Source organism: Ceratotherium simum, chromosome 26, assembly GCF_057802395.1.
Source record: "Ceratotherium simum simum isolate JZ-2026a chromosome 26, ASM5780239v1, whole genome shotgun sequence".
Classification (NCBI taxonomy): Eukaryota; Metazoa; Chordata; class Mammalia; order Perissodactyla; family Rhinocerotidae; genus Ceratotherium; species Ceratotherium simum.
In genome coordinates this window covers 35,358,178-35,379,181 of record NC_141925.1, presented here as the reverse complement: position 1 = coordinate 35,379,181, position 21,004 = coordinate 35,358,178, and the positions used below count along the sequence as shown (strand labels likewise).

The window sequence follows — 21,004 nt, the reverse complement described above, 5'->3', positions numbered from 1 at the left end:
CCCTGGTTAAAGAGACATTGCTTGTCCTTTTTTCAGAACTGCGATTAAAATCCAGTATCCATTTTCCTGTTGTGTGATTTTTTTCCTTCCCTAAAGACGAGAAGCTAGGAAGTGACGCTTCTCAACGCCCATATTGGGAAGGAGGCTGAACTCTAACCAGAAACACCCACTCTGTTCCTTTGGTGCGGGTGTCTCTCGTGGGCCAGAGCCCCCCAGTGAGAGGGGAGCGCAGACGCCACCAGTCCTCCAGCAGCCACGGGGCCAGTGCAGCCTCGGACAGACAATCCCATACCAAAAAAGTTTACTAAAAGTAGAGAGAATACAGGAATACAGTGAGCCTGAAAAAAGAGTGTCATGTTGTTGTCACAAAAACCCAAAAGCAAAAACCACACTTCAACCCAAATCGTCCTCATCCCAAGACGTTTCAACACTTTCCCCGTTATTTACAGCGAAGTCTGTATGGCTTAGAGAGCGAAGTGCACAGAAGGCAGTGTTGTCCACGTTCTCCGTCTATCCCTTCTCTTCCAGGAAATTCATGTTGCAGCCTCACGGATTCCCATCCACTTTGGGTCTTGGGGCCGAGGGGAGGGAGGTGGGCTCTGTGCCCCGCGGTGGGTCCTGTGAACTGTGGGGAGCGAGGCTCACACACAAGCAGCTTTGGGCAGAGTGTCTAGGATTTTTGGTTTAGAGTATTTCTCCCTCCACTCAGAAAAAGAAGGAAGGAAGCAGAAAAGGAAGGAGAGAAGGAAGGAGGGGAGGGAGGAGGAGAGAGAGAGAAAGGAAATTTTCCACACACACCCTCTACTTTTGGAAAAACTGAAAAGGGGCTTTTCACCCAACGCAAAACTCTCCTTGGTCTCCTGGGGCCACAGCCAGCAACTCTGACAGCTGGGGGTGAAGACATGCCCTCTGCCCCACGGAGGTGTAGAAAGGAGAGTGGAGCAGAGACCACAGGTTCCACAGGAGGCACGAGACCGGCCAGGCGCTGGGCCCCGCCATTTCCCACCTCAGAGCACCGGCAGGTCCCCGGCGAGGAGAGCACCGCCCTGCTCCCCTGTGCGCTGGGAGTGTCCACAGACAGAGTGGCTGTTCTCTAATGTGCCACATTCCTGCCGGCGGGCGGGGACGTGGGGCCCTCCCGGACACACACAGGCTGGCACCAGCAGCACTCGGGTTACAGATGGACCCGGCTCTGGCCTGGGGGACTGATCACCCACACCTCAGCCACCTGTTGCTAAAATAATGTGATGGGCTGGAGGGACAGCTACGGCTTAGAATCTAAGATTTTCAAAGTAGTTCATGCCATTCTCATTTAGCTAAAAAACTAAAACAAAACAATAGTAAAGGAAGAAAAAACGTTTTCAGAAAACCTGTTAAGGCTAAAAGCTGGCCTCGGATCGGGGGACGGGACAGCAGCAGCACTGGCGGGCAAGGCGGTGGGCAGCGGGGGGGAGCAAGGGTGCCTCCAGAGGCCGGGCTGGAGGATGCACTGTGTGCGGGCACGGAGGGCTGTGAGCCCAAGGCCAGGCAGCCCCCGTTTCCTTGGAGCCGGTTCACTTTATTTGGAGACACTGGCGCTCTTGTCTTTCCCATGTACAAAACTAAACGATTAATAAAAAGGCACCTGGAGACAGCAGAGACTCATTCATTTCATGTGACATATTTTAAAAAATGATAAAAAGGTTTAAAAAATACTCTGGTTAACAATGCACACCTCTTACACAACAAGCAATTCTGAAACCGCTGGCTCGCTTCCTCGGGGCTAGCGGTGGCCGTGGGCTGTGTTCACAGGAAGGAGCTAGCTTGCTGAGGGCTGTGCTGGTGGCGTCCAGCCGTGGGGGTGGTTTCCTGCTCCTGGACTATCAGGTGTAAAGAAAGAAAAGAGAAAGAAAGCCCCGAATATTTCACCACTGGAATGACAGAATGCAGCTCTGAGCCGTCACCAGGTCAGAGACACCACTTAGAATCTCTTGCCCCATTGCCAGGAGCCTTAAAGCTGATTCCCCACCTAGAAACGCACAGTGGGGACCTTGCAGAGATGGAAGCAGTTGGGGAGAGAGCCCTGAGCCCAGATCAGACGTCCGCTTGTCACACCCCAGGAGAGAGCCACAGCCCGGAGATGTCACAGAGGGAGAGTCAGGTGAGCCGCTGGGGCTCCGCAGGCAGAGGAGGTAGAGAAGAGGAAGGAGCCGCCTGGAGGCAGGTGGGGGTCTCCCTTGACCCCCAGCTTTTCCTCCCCCTCCAGCCTTCCTAGTTGGACGTTAGGACGGAGAAACCTGGCACTGGGGAGGTCTCAGGTCTTCAGAGGCCCCGGGGTGCCACGCCATTGCACCAGTGAAATACACCTTCTCGTAAAAAGAAAAGAAAAACAAAGAAACCCGCTTCCTGCAGCGATGTTACAAAAAGCCATTAAAAAAACCTTTCTAATTTAAATCTAGTGTTCACAAGTAGGTAAAATCATCACGTATCAGAATTCTTTTAAACAAAAACTGGAGCTCAGTTATTGGAGTTGATTGTCTTAAAAATAGACTCCGCAGCGGGGCGGGCCGGCGCTACACGAAGGAGGAGAAGCCGGTGAGCGGAGTCCGGGCGCCGTGGCCGGCGGGCGCGAACACGGCGCTCTGCGTGGTGACCACCGTGTGCAGGTGCGGGCCCGCCTCGGCCCCCGCCACCGCCTCGTACCTGTGCGGGGCCGCGCGCCCGCCCGGCGCCCGGCGCTTCCACGAGTTGTAGTAGGTGGGGTCGCTCATGTAGTGATTGACGAAGGAGTGCTGGGGGGGCGCGTCCTCGGACTCGGAGTCGGTGCCCTGGGGGAGAGCGGCCGAGGGTGAGCGAGGGACGCATGAGCCGGCGGGGGGGAGGGCGGGGCAGGGGCAGCAGGGGGCACTGGGGGGGCATGGGAAGGGGGCACGGAGCAGTGGTCACACGCGCGGGGGGAGGGGTGTGACATGGGGAGAGAGTGGCCACAGGGGAGGGCAACCACAGGGAAAGGGTGACCATAGGGGAGGGCGGCCATTGGCAGCAAGGCTGAGCCAGAAACAGGGAATGGCCAGGAGGTGGGACCAGCGTTAGTCACCCACCCTGGGCCTGTGCCTGTCAACTGTCTCCTGCCCTCTTCCCCTTCATCCCACCCCCAGCCCCCAAGTCATCCCACCCACACACGGTGCCCACAGACCTCCCTAGGCCTCCCCCGGCCAGCCCCACGGGAGCTCAGCATCTCTGCTGTGTCCAGCCAGGACAACGTGCTGTCCCTCCTGCTCCTAATTCTCCACTCCCCAACCCCTCAGTGTGCCTGAGCTGGTCCCAGGAGGGTCTACACTGCACTCCCACCCCAGGAATGGTCTACAGGGCATCCCCCACGCCAGGATGGGTCTACACTGCACTTCTGCCCTAGGAGAGGTCTACACAGCACTCCCACACCAGGAGAGGTCTACACGGCCTCAAGAAGACGCTCGGTGTGTCCTCACAGCATAGAACACAGAAGAGCAGTGGGAGTGTGGAAGGTCCAGGGTCTAGAACCTGCCTGAGACCACAAAGTAGGCTGCCACAGACCAGTGGGAACCTATCTGAGCACATGTGGAGCTGAGGAGGGGGTGTCTCCTCCATGGGACACACATTTCCACACATCCGTGCAGCCCTCTGTGGGAGGTCACCAAGAAATGAGGCCCTGAATGCGGCATGATGTCTATGCATCCAGGGCCCCTCCCTCTCCGGGCGCTGAAGGGCCCGACCCCTCAGCACGAGGCTGCAGACAAGCTGGCGGGAGCAGCTGGGCGGCTCGTGGATGTGTGAAGATCAGCCCCTCTGAGGGTTTTTCTTCCCCTTTCTTTTTATAAAATAAATGAGCAGTTTCCACTAAGAACATTCAGTCCATACAGTTTCTATGTTCATTTTCTTAAAGCAAAACTCTATCTCATGTATTTTACGGTCTTTGGAGTTGATTTTAAGTCGTTGGAAGAACTGCTAAAGGAGACAGTGGAGGCTGAAATGAGTGTTTTCCCAAGAGGGTGGAGGGCCCCTGATGTCCCCGTCCCAGTCGTGCTGGGTGAACCTGGGACCCTCACCTGGATCCTGGGAGCTTCCTGAGCCCTCAGCACTCCCTGCCACCTGGTGGGGATGGAGCCCGCAGGCTGGCCCAGGCTCTGCTGCGAGGACCGACACTGAGATGCTCCACAGACCCTGAAAGCACAGGGAGCTCCTCCCTGGCCCATTGGGGACCTTGCAGAGGCCGCCTTCGATATGCCAAGGATGGGTCTATAGACACAGTGGCCGGCCAGCCTTTCAAATTCAAGGAGGGAAGCGGAAACTGTAGCTGGGTAAAGCCTCTCCCATTTCAGGGCACCCTGCCAGGGCTGAAAGAACGCTGACCGGACACTGGGCTGGCGTCTGGCTTGGTCCCTCACACTGCAGCCGCCCGGCCCAGCAGGGCACACCTGTTCTCTGGGCTCCAGTACCTGAGCTCTCAAGGGGTGAGCCACACCTGCCGTTTTCTCTCTCCCCAGAGGCTGTCAGGAGGCCCGGAAGGTATAAAGCAGTGAGTGGCCCCAAAATGCCCTCTCAGAATCACCAGGGAAGTTTTGGAGGAGCACAGATTCCCGGGCCATGGCTCCTGCTCTCCTGATCCACTGCGTCTGGGGCAGGGCCCGGGAATGTGTATTTCTTTGAAGCTCTGGGAGGATTCTGATCAGCAGCCAGGCTGGGGTGGGGGCAGGGGAAGAAGGGAAAGTTGCTGCTTGCCATCATGTTACGTGGAGGTGGAGTCCCTACAGAGACTCATGAAAACAGAGGGTCCCTGGGTGCTCTGAGCGCTGTGCCTGGAGCCATTCTCCCTCATCTGCTGGAGAGGGAATGACCCACGTCACCACCTGCGCAGGAAACTCTGATCCCTGGACTGACACCGTCCTCCAGCTGGGAGCCAGCATTGTGTCCTGTAAACCTATAAGAGTGGTGGCCTTGGGCCCTGCAGAAATCCCTGGTGTATGTAGGGCGGAGCTGGAGACTCCTGGGATTTTTCGGATGCAGACTGAAAATCTGGCTCTAACTGGAATATTTACATGACAGTGACGGTAAGTCACAGATTCAGGACTTCTCAGGATGTTCAATGTAAACTGTTTGTATTACGGCACAATAAACTGGCGGCAGCTGTACACATCTGTGGTTCCTCTGCTTTTCACTGACTCAGAGCTCATATACATGCAGGGCTGAAAAATGTGCCCTCCTGACATGTCCCAAATGTGGAGAACATTCAGCTCCTCCATCACTGGACGACAATGATGATGACGTTAGAGGCAAGAGCGGCTTCTTGTCAGTGGACGCTTAGTATACACCAGATTAAGCCCCTGCACCGTCTCTGTAACTGCACAGTGATCCTGGGAGGTGGGTGTTGTCATTCTTCTTTTTTTTTTTTTTTTTTTGGTGTGGTTATTCTTATTTTCTGGATGAAGAAAGAAGCTCAGAGAGACCGCAAGCTGCCCAGGTCTCCCGGGCAGGGTGGGAGCCCACGTCTGAGCCTTGCAGCCCCCGAGGCTTCTGCGGCCTCAGCTGATGGGGAACTGGTCCCCAGCTCCCGGCGCCTCCTTCACATCAGCTGATCAGGTCCATGACCCCCTGTTGGGAATTCCAAACCCCACAATGCTCTGAAAATCAAAAGCTGGTTTTGCAACTCATTTGGTGCCAAAGCCTGACCTGCACTGAGCTAATTCCGCAGCTCACCCTGAGCTGAACTGATGTGAAGCTGTTTAGCGTTAATTTATTTTTAGGTTTTGCTGCAGAAATACTAAGTATGCGATCATAGATTGCTGCCCTGACCCTGCTGGAGGTGTTACATAATATACGATATATTCCCAAACCTGAAAAAACGCTTAATTCTTAACTATATCTGGCCTCAAGGGTTTCAGATAAGAGATCTGGCCTCTGTATTTGTGGCTGCTGTTTAAGACCTATTCTTCATCTGTTTTCTGGAGGCCTTGAGGCGGCTGACAAGGCAAAGCTCTGAGTGTACTAAGATGGGAGAAATGAGAGCCACAGTCATCGGAAGGAGCTGAAGGAATCTATGTCACCTGTCCCTGAGTTGGGCTTCTTCAGACACTGATTTTGGTTCTGAATTTCCTGAAGTTTAGGGGAAAAGAGCCCATGTCAAAATACATCGAAGGCATTCCCTTTCTCATGAGAAATTTGCAGAACACTCAGGAACGGACGACAGCAATATGGTTCCCGGTTTCACAAACTGGGTTCTGGGTTCATTGATTATCTCAAGACTGAATATAGGATTCAGGATTTCCACTCTCTTCAAATCATATCCCCTGGTGCCCTGGGTCCTCCCCCTTCACTGTCCCAACCACAAAGAATACTTGTGTGGAAAATGTGAGAAGTAGCAAATGGATTCAATCTCCTCACTTTGTGTAGAAAGACCCAAGACCCACAGAAGAAAATGACCTTCTCAAGGTCATATTGACCAGGGAGAGAGTGGGGCCAGACCCAGCACCGGTATCGCAGCCAAAGGTGGCAGAAGTAAAGCCTTTCTAGCAATACGTCGGGGACACCTTCAACCACAGTTTTATAAAAGGTTAGAGAAACACTTTATACGGTGGGTCTTACATCAAGTCTCTGAGTGGTGGAGAAATCACCACAGGCAGTGGTCACTCCTGCTAGCAGTTCTGTCTTGGCAAATCTGTCCAGCACCCAGGTGGTGACCTTTCGGACACTTCTCTCCCCTCTTTCTACCATTGCCCACCCCTTCTCCTACAGCCACTCAGGCTGTAGAGAAGCCGGGTTCACAGGGGCCGGGCGGGACCTAAGGGCAGTCCGGAAGGGACCCCTGAGTTCTTGCAGGAGTCAGCATTTCTAAGAGCAAGTCCAGCCCGCCCCGGAGGATGAATGCATCAAATGTACCACACCCATATGTGTGTTTATGTGATTAATAAAAAATAGTTTCATTGGAGACTTTTAGTAGCTATATATCATTATGTATTTTCTCAACCAAAGATCTAAAAGTCCTGTAGTGTGGAGAGACTAGTCTGTGACAAATGTGGGTGCTAAGAAGAGGTCCTCGCTGGAGACACAGTCAGGAGTGGCTTTCTAGCTCACAGCGATGTCCCAGGGTTCATGTCTGGGCTTTGACCTTCCTGAATGACCTTCAGGAAGTGACTCTTCTCTGCCTTTCCCTGTCACATGGGCTGAATGGCTTGTCCCTCAGAAAACAGTGATTGGTTAATGGGTGGGCGTGACTTAAGCTGAGCCTCTCAGAACTTGCCCTGGGATTTTCCACACTGCATTGGAAAAGCAGAGTTCTTCATGCGGGGGCAAACCTGGGCGGCTGTGAGCCTGGAGTGGCCAGGGCCACAGGTCCAGCCAAGTGGTTCCAAAAGCCACCGTGAGAGAATAGAACCGCCATGCAGAAGGAACAGAGAGGAGACTAAGAGCGGCTCCTTTTGCTTCTTGCTCTTCACTTATGGAGAAGTGTGAACTCACCCAGGGTCACACGACACATAAGCGGGGCCTCCTGCTCAGACCTTGGCACTGTCCCCACGAGAAAACCCTGAATTTAAATGCCATTCTTCCTCCTAAGGCCTGCTCTGTTTATTGTTTATATGACATTATTATGTTTTAGTGGGGATGTATTTTAATGCATTAGAATTATTGACAATAAGGAAATGCTGCGGGGTCCTTTTTTTTTTAAGTTTTCTGTGTGATATGAGGTAGCGATGTGTGTTGGTTTCCCAGGAAACCATGGAAGGACAGCGTGTGATTGGATGTGGTGGCAGACTGACTGTGAGAGTTTCTAAAGGTGCACCGATGCCTGTCAAGCAGCTAATAGAGATAATCTCAGCACTTTTGGTATTATGTTGGCAAGATGAAAGACCCAAATATTATTAGGGAATGAATTAGGTACGAGGGGGTTGGTCTAAATGGGTTGGAGCAGGAGAGATTTTGAAAACTGTTTCTTTGGATTTTGAAAACAGTTTTTAAAATGTGACTTGAACAACAGTCCTGATGTAACTCGTAAGCAGACATGTGATAAAGTAGTGAGAAACCCTCTTATTTCTAACCAGAGAAACATAAAGAGCCACAGCGTGTGTCGTGTGAGGCTGGCGGCCTAATTCAGAGCAGCTCCGAGCAGGCAGGTCCTTGTGCAGCTGTAAACTGATTCTCAGAATTTTCACTTTAGCAATATTTCTGAAAATGGTGGGGAAAAAACACTCTGGGGAGAAAAAGACAACATCACTATTTCCTTAGGGAAATATTAGCTTCGCAGAAGAGCTCTTCCAGCAGAGACCTCCAGTGTTCCTGAGTCCTCGCTCCCCTGGGCTCTGGGGAAGAGGGTGGGCAGGGGGGAGGGAGGGGACACTGCCCCAGTCATGGTGTCACCCTCCTCACTCCTGCCTCCACACTGGGTCAAACCACTGAGAGAACCCAGGGCACAAGGCGTACTCTACTCTGCCTCCCTAACATCTCGGAGTACAATGTATTTCAATCCAGAAGCAGCCTCCAGTAGGGACGATAAACATCTTAAATCAAAGTCCAGACCCAAGTCACCTCTTAGACAGTCCTATTTGAAATGAGCGTTACAGCTTCTGGGTGTGTTCTGCTGACCACCCCAGGTCTGCTCTCCCTGAGACCCTGGCCTCTCTCTTTAAGGGTTTTATCTACGGTCCTGTAACTTGACTCTATTTCTGTGAATTTGGGGCTAAGGGACTAGGCCAGAAGTCAACGCTACATTAGGAAAGCAAACGTCAGAACTTAGCCCGTGTTTCTCACCAGTCCCCTCTGAATATCAGGATCATCAATGATGAAGGCAAAAGATACTTCCAGAATGGCCATGTGAGGAGCCAGCAGTTCTCTCCAGTGGAACAATGATTCAACTGGGGAAAATTATTTTATAAACAACAATTTAAAGTCTCTGGCAATGGTGCCAAAAACATATAGCAAATGGAGACAGATTTATTCCAGAAAATCTAAATTTCACTAAGAACAGCGAGTCTATGGCATTTGACCCATGACCTGCTCCCCCCATCCCCCAGCTCAGTGTCACAGAAGCTCCCCTTTGGGCAGATGTGGCCAAGAAGACAGGGCTCCCTCTCCTTCCAGCTCCTAGTCTGGGAATTTGGTGTGACCTAGGGGAGGAAGCTGCCGGCATCTCTCATCCACTGCACGCCCCCAGCTCCATGCTGCAGGCAGGTATGGTAAGAGAACTTGGCTCCCTTCCCTTATCCAGTCATAACTTGTAGGCTGCACAGTCTACACCAGGTGTGGCAAGCTGAGAATACTGAGCCTCAATTGCCCCCACCCCAGCTCGATTGTAGGGAAGAAGTTCCACACTGGGGTGGGGCAGGCCCAGAAGACCAGGGGCTACCATCTTGGCCCAGCGCCCCACTTGTAAGGCAGGTGTGTCACCATGGGAGAAGAGGGCTGCTGTCCCCACCCCTAGCTTTGGTGCTGTGACACAGAGGTCCTGACAGGAGGGAGAGACAGTCCATAAGAATAGAGAGCTCCTCATCTCTGTCTAAGGGGAATGGCTTTCTTTGGAACAGAGCATGCCTAAGGGCGTTGTTGAAAACAATGAAGACCTTAGGGGTGAGAAATTATGAAGAAGCTGGTAGTTCCCTGATAGCCACAAGTGAAGAAATGAACCAGTCAGAAGTTTAACAGAGAGAACCAGGGAAAGAGTCAGCTAAGGAGAGCCCTCTTGGGGTCAGAGCAAAATACAAAGATGGACAACATCCTGCCACTGTGAAAGGGCTGGGATTTAATTGGATCAAACTATGGAGGAATTTGTACCCCAGAGCATCCTCAAAAATAATAGAGCTAGCACATAGTGGAGGTTAACAGCTGGGTGTGATACCAATAGTGGTAAACCATCCAGAAAATTAATGGGGAGATGAGAAAAAGAGACAAAGACAGCCTGGCTAAAACAGCAATCACCTTGTCATCAGGAAGACTGCATGCGTGCCCAAGACCCACCTCTGAGGAGGGACATCAGAGTGTACACATTGTGGAGGCAAAGAGCATCATGGACTAGTCCAGCCAGTTAACACTATATTTGTTAATAAACAAATAATTAAGCAAACAACAATCCTCAATGGGAGCAGGTAGGTGGATATCAGTATTCAGAGCTGTTACAATATATCATCTAAAATGACTTATTTTCAAAAAAACAGAAAAGTGTGACCCATAAACAGAGAAAAAAGCAGGTAGCCTCTGAGGAGCCCCAAATGTTAGCAGACAAAGACTTCAAAAGCAGCTATTATAATATGTTCAAAGGACTAAAGGAAACTATGTTTCCTTTAGGGAAGTATGATGACGATATCACATCAAGTAGAGAATATCAATAAAGATATAGAAATGATTTTAAAAGAGCCAAATATGGAATTCTGGAGTTGCAAAATACAATAATCGAAATGAAAAATTAACTAGAGGGGCTCAACAGTAGATTTGAGCTGGCAGAGGAAAGAATCAGTGCACTTGAAGATAGATTGATAGAGATCATGCAGTCTGAAAACCAGAGAGAAAAGAATGAAAAAAACTCCAGAGCACCTGATAAATGTGAAGCAGCACTGAGTGCACCAACATATGTGTAATGAGAATCCCAGGACAAGAAGAGAAAGAAAGAAGCAGAAAAAAATGGGAAGTAATAATGACTTCAAACTTCCCATATTTGATAAAAAAATCTACACACCCAACAAGAGCAATAAACTAAAAGTAAGATAAATGGAATAAAATCCACACCCAGACACATCATAGTCAAAAATTTAAAAGACAAGGACAAAATGAAACTTTTGAAACCAGCAGGAGAAAAATGACTTATAACGTACAAGGGAACTCAAATGATATTACCAGTTGACTTCTAATCAGAAAAAATGGAGGACAGAAGGCAATGGGGTAACACGAAGTGCTGAAAGAAAACTGACAACCAAGAATCTTATATTCAGCAGAACAACTTTCAAAAATGAAGGTGAGGGCCGGCCCCGTGGCTTAGCGGTTAAGTGCACGCGCTCTGCTACTGGCGGCCCAGGTTCAGATCCCGGGTGCGCACCGACGCACCACTTCTCTGGCCATGCTGAGGCCGCGTCCCACATACAGCAACTAGAAGGATGTGCAACTATGATGTACAACTATCTAGTGGGGGGCTTTCGGGAAAAATAGTAGGAGGATTGGCTATGGATGTTAGCTCAGAGCCGGTCTTCCTCAGCAAAAAGAGGAGGATTAGCACGGATGTTAGCTCAGGGCTGATCTTCCTCACACACACACAAAAAAAATGAAGGTGAAATAAAGACATTCTGAGATAAACAAAAACAGAAAAACACATTGCTAGCAGGCCTTCTTTACAAGAAATACTAAAGGAAGATTGCCAGGTTGAAAGCAAGTGACACCAGATAGTAATTCAAATTGACATGAAAAAACAAAAAGTACCATCAAAGGCAATTACATAGGTAATTATAAAAAGTATAATTGCATATTTCTTCTCCTTTCTTCTCTTATCTGATTTAAAAAGCAATTGCATAAAACAATATGTACATAATTGTACTGTTGGGCTTGTCACATAGAAATGTAACATTTTAACAATAACAGCATAAAGGAAGCAGTAGGAAGAAAATAGTAACTTGAATCCCTAGGAAGAAATGAAGAGGACTAGAAATCGTAAATAAGAAGGTTGAAGTCATAAACTTTAAATATATACTAGCTCTCCTTTCTTCTTTCAACTTCTTTAAAAGACTTTCAATTCTGTAAAGTAACAACTAGAAAACTCTATTCTTGAATCTGTAACATATAGAGACATAATATGTATAACAATAGCACAAAAAGGGGAGGAGGCAATAGAGATATACAGTAATAAAGTTTCTATGTGTCACTGAAATTTAGTATAAATCTGAAGTAATACTGATACTAGAGCAATCACTAACAAAAATAACTGAAAAGAATATAGTAAAAGAAAAAACATGGAGATTAAGATGGTACACAGAAAATATCCACTTAACAAAAAAGAAGACGGTAATGGAAAAATAGAGAAATAAAGATATGAGACATATAGAAGGCAAATATCAAAACAGCAGATGTAAATTCTACCTTAGCAGTAATTACATTAAATGTGAACAGATTAAACAACCTGTCAAAAGGTAGAGATTGACAGAATGAATAAAACAACAAGATCCAACTATACGCTGTCTACAAGACACACATTTTAGATTCAAAGTTTCAAATGGATTGAAAGAAAAGGTTGGAAATGATATACCACGTATACAGTAACCAAAAGAGAATTGGAGTAACTATACTAATATCAGACAAAATAGACTTTAAGACAAAAACTGTTACTAGAGACAAAGAGAGATATGTTATATTGATAAAAGGGTCTATACATCAAGAAGATATAACACTTATAAACATATATGCACCTAAAAACAGATTCCCAAAATACATGACATTAAAACTGACAGAATTGAAGAGAAAAATAGATAATTCAACAATAATATTTGGAGACTTCAATACATTAACAGATGGCAGAAGATAAAAAATATAGAAGACTTAAACAACGCTATAAATCAGCTAGACCTAAGAGACACCAACAGAACACTCCACACAAGAACAGCAGAATAACACATTCTTTTCACGTGGATACGGAATATTCTTCCAGCATACACCATATGCTAGGCCATAAAACAAGACTCAATAAATTTAAAAGGATTGAAAATATACAAAGTATGTTCTCTGACCACAGTGGAATAAAATTAAAAATCAATAACAGAAGAAAATTTGGGAAATTCACAAATAGGAGGAAATTAAAAAACAGACTCCTAAATAACCAATATGCCAAATGGGTGAATTGTGTGCTAACATGAATTATACCTCAATCCAGCTGTTTAAAAAACCTGACTCAAAGTAAACTTTCCCATCTGAGCTGGCTTTTCCAAGAGGATGAAAGTCCCCCAATTCCCTCTGTTTGGATTCTATGAATATTTAGTGCCTGCAAATCTCCCAAATTCATAAGGTTCAAAGTTGGGACCTAGCAAGGTTATAAAAGCAAAGAACTCTGGAAAAAAGACAGGCCTCACTCTACCTACCCAGGAACTCAGGAGCAGATAGAGGACCCAGGTACCACGAGGGGCATCTGTGGGAATTACAAAAGGATCCCCTTCCTCCTGGCACAGGGGCTCCTCACTCGCTTAGCCACATGTCCCTGTGCTATGACAACTCAGTCCTGCACTGCAGGTCTGCCTCTCAAGTCCACCTATTTGTGGTGTCTGGGGAAGGCATTCAAAACCCTCGGTAAGCCTCAGCTCTCTGATCTATTATATGAGGATCATAACAACCTCCTTGCAGGATTTAGTGTGGATTCCGTGTCCCTCTCGCCTCCTACCTCTGCCCTCCTCTCTTCTTCCCTCCGTGCCCCATCCCCTCCCTCCTCCACTTCTGTGTGTATGGGTGTGCTTGTACTGAGGTATACATGTATGTGTGCATGTATGCATGTACGTATACGCCTAGCTCAGAACCTGCATGCATTTCATAATCCTCCATAAAAATCAGCTGAATTGAAATCTCAAAACACCCTGAGTGTGTGAGAGGAGAAACAGACTGAATGCTTTCCATTAACCCATTTCGAGAATGAATCCAATTCTGGCTGCTCTGGGGATGGCCGCTGACTCCCTGGCATTGGGCTGGAGGAGGCGGTGGAGCGGGCAGAGCTCAGCTAAGCTCTGGAGATGACCTCAGACTCAGCCTTGTCCTCGGAATGATGGTGAGAATCACCCTACCTCGCAGGGCTGGTGTGACTATTAAAGGAGTATGCCTGGCCCACAGTAGGTGCTCAATTAGTGCTTGGCACACACTGAACTGTTACTAGCTCAACCTGCAGAGCTGATGCACGATCGCCATGAATATCATCCATGACGCCTGTATACATTAAAGGCTTCAGGTCAAGGAATGAAGGTCAGACACTAGCAGGTGCTGTGCGATCGTGTCTCTAACTGCTGACCCAGAAAGGCCCTGCAGGAAGGCAGTCCTGCTCCTTCCCACGTTCTGGCTGCTTTTCGTGCAAGCAGCACAAACGAGGCTGCTGTTCCCTTATCACAAGAGAGCAGGTCAGTTTTTGCAGGATTTCACTTGACAGCCCCTCGATTGCAGACAAGTGTCCCTTTCCCAACAGCTGCAGTGCTGCTGCTGTTTTCATCACGCCCAAGCCTATGGGCCAGATGGGGAGCCCAGCGTCCTTTGTAAACAGACAGTGCCAAGCAGAGTGGAGCCGGTGTCACACTGACCCCAGCTGCTGTCCTGTCTCCCTAGTTCATATACAAACCACAATCTAAAAGAAGCCATTTTATGGATACCTGGGGTTCAATAAGGCCTGAATTCAGGTCAAAATGGAGGTGAGACTTATTTTAGATTAAATATTGATTTAGAGTATGAATGCCAAGAGGTGGGCAGGCCTACGTGTCCAGCAAATGGCTTGCTGATTTTTGTCCCTCTCCAGACTTGGCATGTCTCAAATAAGAAAGTTTAGCACTGAGAGGGAACCACCTCTTTGATTGCTGCTTCAGCCGGTTTGCCTGTGAATGTAAGCTATTGAGACGGCGCGCTGGTGAGGCAAGGGGAGGGGGAGCTGAGCCCCTGCTTGGAGCCCCCACGGCCATCTCCCTGGACAGCGTCCTCCCTGGCCTGCTTCCTCACTGAGCCTCGCGCACGGAACGTGCTCAGCTCTGTAACTGGACGCCCAGACACAAAGGAGGCCTGAGACATGCAGGCCCACGGTCCTGGGGGTCACGGCTGGAAGCCGACACTCTCTAGGGGGCAAGATCTCCTTCGTCCAACTGCTCAGTGAGGACAGGGACACGTCTCAAGTGGGAGCTCACCAGACCCTGTTAACTGACCCAGAGCTGCCGTGGTTAAATCGCCCTCCTCAGACCAGGAAGCAAGAACGGGTGAGGCTGGTGGGAGGGGAAGGAAATGCCAGGGGGTAGGGGGAGGGTGTCCCCATTCCTATCAGTCTTGCAGGCTCAGGCCCTCCGACTTTCCAACTGGGGTCTAGGGGCCACCAAGTTCTAAGGTTACCTCCAGAAACACTAGGTTTATTTCTGAAAACAAAACAGAAAGAGAATGGTTTCCAGATTGGAAGTCCACTTTGGGAAAGTTATTGATCGCAGAGCTGGCCCTGCACCACTGATGTCACCTCCAGGACTAAAGGAGACAGAGCATGGGAAAGCGCCCAGCGGCAGATGCGAGACCTGCTGGGCGTGCAGTCACATCGACCCTTGTCCGCAGCATGCCTCTCCCAGAGGATGCCAGCTCGTCTCTTTCTCACCCTAGCTCCCTGGGATTTAAGAAGCGGATTTGCTGAGAGGCACAATCTGCTTCCCCGTAAAGCAGGCCCGAAGCATCTGTTCTGCTCGAGGCTGTGTGTGAGGGGCTGACGGCCCATGGGGGCTGTGGGTCTGAACTTGGGCTCTGCTCATACTTTCCTCATCTGTGAAATGGGGTCGTTTGTCACTGGCTCTGCCTGCCTTGTGCGGTTCTTGTGAGACTCAGATGAGACAAGACAAGTATGTGGCACCTCAAGAAAGCAGAGGGCTCCCTACAGAAGTGGGGAATGGTGGTCTCAGGCACTGACCTCGGATTCTGAGGCGTCCACCGACTTCTCCTTGAGGTTCACGCTCTCGGTCAGCACGGCACCGTTGTACTTGTTGCAAATGTCCTCGTCTGAGTAGTGCAGCCCACCAGGGCTCGGCCGCGGCGGGGACCTGGGATGAGGACGATGCTGCAAGTTACCCTGGTTCAGGGCAGCTCTGGGCAAAAGCTACCTGCCGTGGAGGCCTCCTGACCCGCCCTCTGGTCTCGTTCATATATTAATGAGCGGAAATCCACTGCCTCTGACACCATTTTGGCAACTGATGCAAAACATTACAAGTCCACTGCAGCTTAATCTGACGCCCAGGTGAAGCAGGCATCCCCTAATCCAAGGCGCTGGGTCAGCTGGCACAGGGGTCTCCCCAGACCACTTCCCAACACACCTGAGATCTGCCCTCTTTTCATATCTCTAGAAACGAATGTAAAATATCCCTCCCCCCCTGCCATGCCTGCCCTCCTAGATTCAACGCTGCCCCTATTGGGATTCGGGGGTACCAGTGGGCGTGGGGAATGTCTTCGGCCAGCACCCCGGCCCTGGCTGGCCCAGGTCCCTCGGGCAGATGCCGCCCATGGGGGTTGCAGCTGCTGCCTCCCTACCTGGTCCCGTTCTTCCTCGAGAAGGTGTTCTTGACATTGAGGTGGCGGCTATTGAGCTCCAAGGCAGCAAATCCTCCATTATCCAGGGTCACCGACTCCTCCATGTTGGAGAGGCTCTTACCTAAAGCCAGACCAGGAAAACGAGCACCGACAGTTCAGTAGGTGCCCTCTGCAGCCACGCTGAGCCAGAGCTGGTCCACCACAGGTGCTCACTGAGTTCCCGTGAACGCAGAGCCCAGGGCCGGGCCGGACCTGCTGCAGCTTGCAAGGCGTTAGAGTCACATTGGGGAGAAATGCCGTTTATTAGTTACAATGCTGCCCCAAAATGACAGTATCAGCATTTTGGTGTTTACTTTGCCTGACACCAAAATACCAGTATTCTTATCAGTATTTTATGAAAAAGTACTCAAAATGCATAAACTTTTTAAAAATTGGAGAAATTAAATATTTAATAAATTTCAAAATGAAAAACTCACAATCATATAACAAAACAGTACGTAGAAAGTAAATTTACTGGGGGGTGATAGCAAAGGGGACAGGGTTTCTTTTTGAGGTGATGAAAATGTTCTAAAATTGACTGTTGCACGTATCTGTCAATATACTAAAAGCCACTCTAAAAAAAGTAAATTTACAAATACATATCAAAACATATTCTAATATCTTAGCAGATCAAATGAATAACAGTCAAGCTACAAGAAACCAAAGGACCGAGTTTCCGATGGCCTCCCATGGCATCTGGCGTGTAAGCCAAAGGCCTTACAGTGGTCCCTGTGCTGGGGCCGGTCTGTCCCCGGAAGCCCCTTCCCCCAGATATCCTCCTGGCTTACTCACTCCCTTCCCTCAGGTCACAGCTCACATGTCAGGAGGCAGAGAGAACTCTTCAGACCTCCTGGAAGGGCAACCGCCCCTTGTCCCACCTCCTTTTCTCCCAGCGTTCCGTACGGTCTTCACCCTGCATAATGCTTCCCCCTGGTGCTCATCACCACCTTTGTGTGTTTTTATATACTTTTCATGTATGTGCTTGTTTCTGATTGTCTACCTTCTATCCCCTCACTAGACTCTAAGCTCTCTGAGGCCCGGACTTCACGTGTTATGCTCCCACTGTCCCAGCCGCCAGGACAGTGCCTGAGCACACACCAGGGGCTGACATACGCCTGTTAAATTCCTCGGCCATTTCTAACCCCCAAGGGGCCCTCTCTGCTGGGAACCTAGCGCCCCTCAACACGCCTTAATGCTCTACTTGTGTGCGACAGAACAAGCCAACAGCACACAGAGGGGAGGGTGAAAGCTGAAGTTGCTGGCGAGGAAGGATTTGGACGGATGGGAGGTGAGCAGGTGAAAAGCAGTATCAGAAAGGCAATCTGGTGAGGACGGGAGCACACGGGAGTACAAGCAGGGGGCAGAAGGAGGCTGAAATAGCAAAGGTGGAGGTTCTGCATATCTCCTGGGCGGGAAGGTAGACGCTCTGGTAGAAAGTATTCTTTTTTCTAGGCTTCAATTATGGTGCTAAATTAATACTCCAAGGTGAGGCCAAGTATCAGAAGCTGCAGGTCAGCTCTGACTTCTCAGGTCTGTTTTCCAGATGGAGAAGGAGAGTGAAAAGCGGGGAGATTTTTCTATGCGGCAGACACGGGATTCTGTAACAGCATTAACTCAGTCAAATGACATGCCATTCATACATTGTAAAATCCCATAGGAATAAAACCTGATTTATGAACACTTGTTAGAGTGAATTTATACAGAAAAAAATAAATCCTTTCTTGGAGGGATGACTCGCTTAACATTACCACAGCAAATGGGGAAGTGCTTCAGGTGCCTGGTTTTGTGAACCTTTCAGCACAGTGACGGGTGGCGCTGGTGGCTGGGGTTGGGGGATCCGCTCCTCGGCCTCCTCAGCCTTGAGGGCTACCATGGCCGGCTCCTTTAAAGGGAAACCTCATCAGGGATCGGCCTTTCTACAACAGAAAGACAGAGGAGCTGACGGGAGAAGCTCCAGGGACGGGGCTGGGCACAGGCAGGTCCTGTCCCGCCGGCGCGGCCACCCCGAGAACCATTCACGTTCTTGGGCCCGGCTACCGCTGCGGCAGATGCTGTGTGGGCTAAAACAGACCACAGTCCAGAGGTCAGCCATGTTCTGGTTATGCAAAGAAGTGGTCTCAATGGTAATTATGAGTTTTTAAAAATTGAGGATAATAAAATGCACAAAGTGTACTAATCAAGCCTCTGGAGTGATGTTTCCTCCTTACATGTATAACCAGCATTGGCAGAGAGGTATAGAACATTTCCAGCACCCCGAAAGGTTCCCTCACATACCTTCTCTGTTCATACTTCTCCACCAAGAGACAACCACTATTCTGCCTTCCAGAAACATCCAATCCTGACCTTCCTGTAAATGGAGTTATACTGAACGTGCTCTTTTGTGACAGGCTTTGCCCCATGTCCATTTGTCCATTTCTCTAATGATGGCGACTCATTCAGCAACAAACACGTACTGAGCACCTACTGTATGCCAGGCAAGGCATACATGATGCTGAGCATACATGAGTGACCGGCCCTCAGAGGCTCAGAGCTGGAACGCGGTGGGTAAGGCCAGATACAAACTCAATCGATGAGAAAGGCTGTACCAGAGACACGTTTCTGTAATATTCCATGAGCCACACTGACATTTCTGAGATGCACCCAGTTCACTGTTCTCATGACACTGAACAGTACGATATTTCATCTGTTTAATGCTTCATACTTTCTAATCAGATTCAAAAATACTATTGCATTTGAGCAACAGTGCAGGTGAGGAAACTGAGGCTCAGAGAGGCCAAATGACCAAATGACATATCCAAGACACATGGCTTATGTGAGGGCAGAGCCAGGGCCAGAATCCAGGCACCAAGGTCGACTCTTGTTTTGCTCGACCTCGCTGCCTCCAGAAGGGAAGTGCGTTGCATCTACTTTATCTCCTACAGGCAAATGAAACGGAAGTGTGGATGCTGGCACGGCTGATCCGGGAGAGGAAAAAATGTATAAACCTTAGCTCACGGGTGGGCAGGGCACTTTTGGGGAAATAAAGTCAGATGCCCCACCTGTGGTGCAGTTCTTGTATTTCTTGTTCTGTCCATGCAGGACCAGGACGAACACCACCAGCAGGATGATGATCAGGCTGGAGAGCGCCATCACCAGGAGGAACCACCACTCCTCGTAGAACGGGGTTTCCACTTGAGCTGCAGGGCAGACACGAGTACACAGTGATGTCTGATAGAAACTCCAGATTCAGTCCTCTGCCGCTGAGCGGAGTGGGTGGGGGATGGAAGATATGAGGGACAACCCCGAGTCACAGGGAAGACGGAACCACCACCTGGTCTGGGTTGTCGCGGGCTGATGGACCAGTCTCCCCGAGACAAGGCTCGGGTTTGGGAATCAAGCGGTAGCAGTTTCCCACCTTCTCTGTGGGAATCAGGCTCAGGGCTCCTCTGTCCCCACACTGCCCCCCGCCCCGGAGCCTTCCCTACCCTGGAGCTGGCCCTGACCTTGTCCATCAAAACTGCCCCTCACGCTTACTCACATTCTCCTAATTTCACCTGCTTACAAATGTTGTCCGGGTTAAAGGGAGGAAGGAACAAAAGCGCCCGGACTTCCTCCTCTCTGAGCGCTGAGGCTTCCCTCCCAGACAGCCCCCGAGTACCCTCGCCCTCTCTGTCACCACTGCCACCGCCTGGGGCCCTCGCCACCTCTCGCCCGTCACTGCAATCACTTCCCAACTGTTTCCCCTCTTCCTGTCTTGCTCAAGTCCATTCTTTACGTTGCCACTGGAGAGCTCTTTCTCAGAAGGAGACAAGCCGTCCCTTCCTGGAAGCCTTCAGTGGCTCCCTGCTAGCTACGGGGTACAGCCTGAGCCCCTGGGGCCCCATGCCCTGTCTCCCACTCATGCCGAGCACTGTGTCATCCTGTCCACACCTGCACAGAAACCTCTCGTTTCATGCACTCACTGCATGTGTTTGCCTGTCCACCTGTTGGCCTCCTCACTAGATCAGGGCCCTCCCAAAGGCTGGGGCTGTGTTTTATTTATTTCATGCCTCCAGTGAAACTGAGCAGAACAACGGGCCCCATCTTTAGATGTGTTTTTTGAGAAATGAATATAAAAGGTTTCATTTAAAAGTTGCTTTGAAGAAGGATACTCTTCTTCCTCATGTTTTATTCTGTTTACTAAGAACTGAAAAATGGGAACTGTTTTTGGTAGGTGCCGGATGGCCTTGGGGTCCCACTCAGTGCCTTCCACGTGCCCCTGCAGAGGAGCTGGTTCCGAGGCATCGGACGCCCAGGATGGAGCAGGAAGGAAGTCTGTCACAGGGGAAACCCAAGGTCTGCCTCCCAGCTGCCAAAAGCCACCAACAACGCATCTGCCTCATGTTACATACCTCACTGGATGGATGAAGGCGTGCACGCTAGGAATAAGGTGGGGGGTTTGCATTGGATGATGTAACACCATAGGGTTTCTTAGGAGATAACAGCACTGGTTTTCAGGCTGTACATTAAGTACTCCATCCAACAAGGCAACCAATCTCAACCTGAGCACCGGGAAGTGGCCAAGAGTAGGCCTGGGAAAGAAGGGCCTCGCTGTCCTGCAGGATTCTCCCCCCAGGGCAGGACCCCCCAGATCTGCACAGCCGGGTCCCGAGGCAGAGCCAGTGGGTGAGGCCTGTTGGCTTCTCTGAAGGGTGAGAGAAGCTGATCGCAGTCCGGCTGGCAGCCGAGGCCAGCATGGGGACGCAGCGGGTTTCAGAGAAACGTTCAAGCCACAAGG

General features: G+C 49.9%; 1 protein-coding gene across 2 annotated transcripts in view; it reads right to left on the bottom strand.

Moving 5' to 3' along the window:
• Positions 1-328: 328 nt before the first annotated feature.
• SDK1 (sidekick cell adhesion molecule 1) overlaps positions 329-21,004 on the bottom strand; it is a 917,991-nt gene continuing 897,315 nt past the window's right edge. For both annotated transcript variants that reach the window (XM_087417496.1, XM_087417497.1), the window contains 4 exons: positions 19,287-19,424; positions 16,210-16,330; positions 15,596-15,725; positions 329-2,807 (listed from right to left, as the gene is read on the bottom strand). In XM_087417496.1, the coding sequence (XP_087273622.1) occupies positions 2,553-2,807; positions 15,596-15,725; positions 16,210-16,330; positions 19,287-19,424 (644 nt within the window). In that variant the 3' untranslated portion in view covers positions 329-2,552. The remainder of the gene's footprint in view (positions 2,808-15,595; positions 15,726-16,209; positions 16,331-19,286; positions 19,425-21,004) is intronic.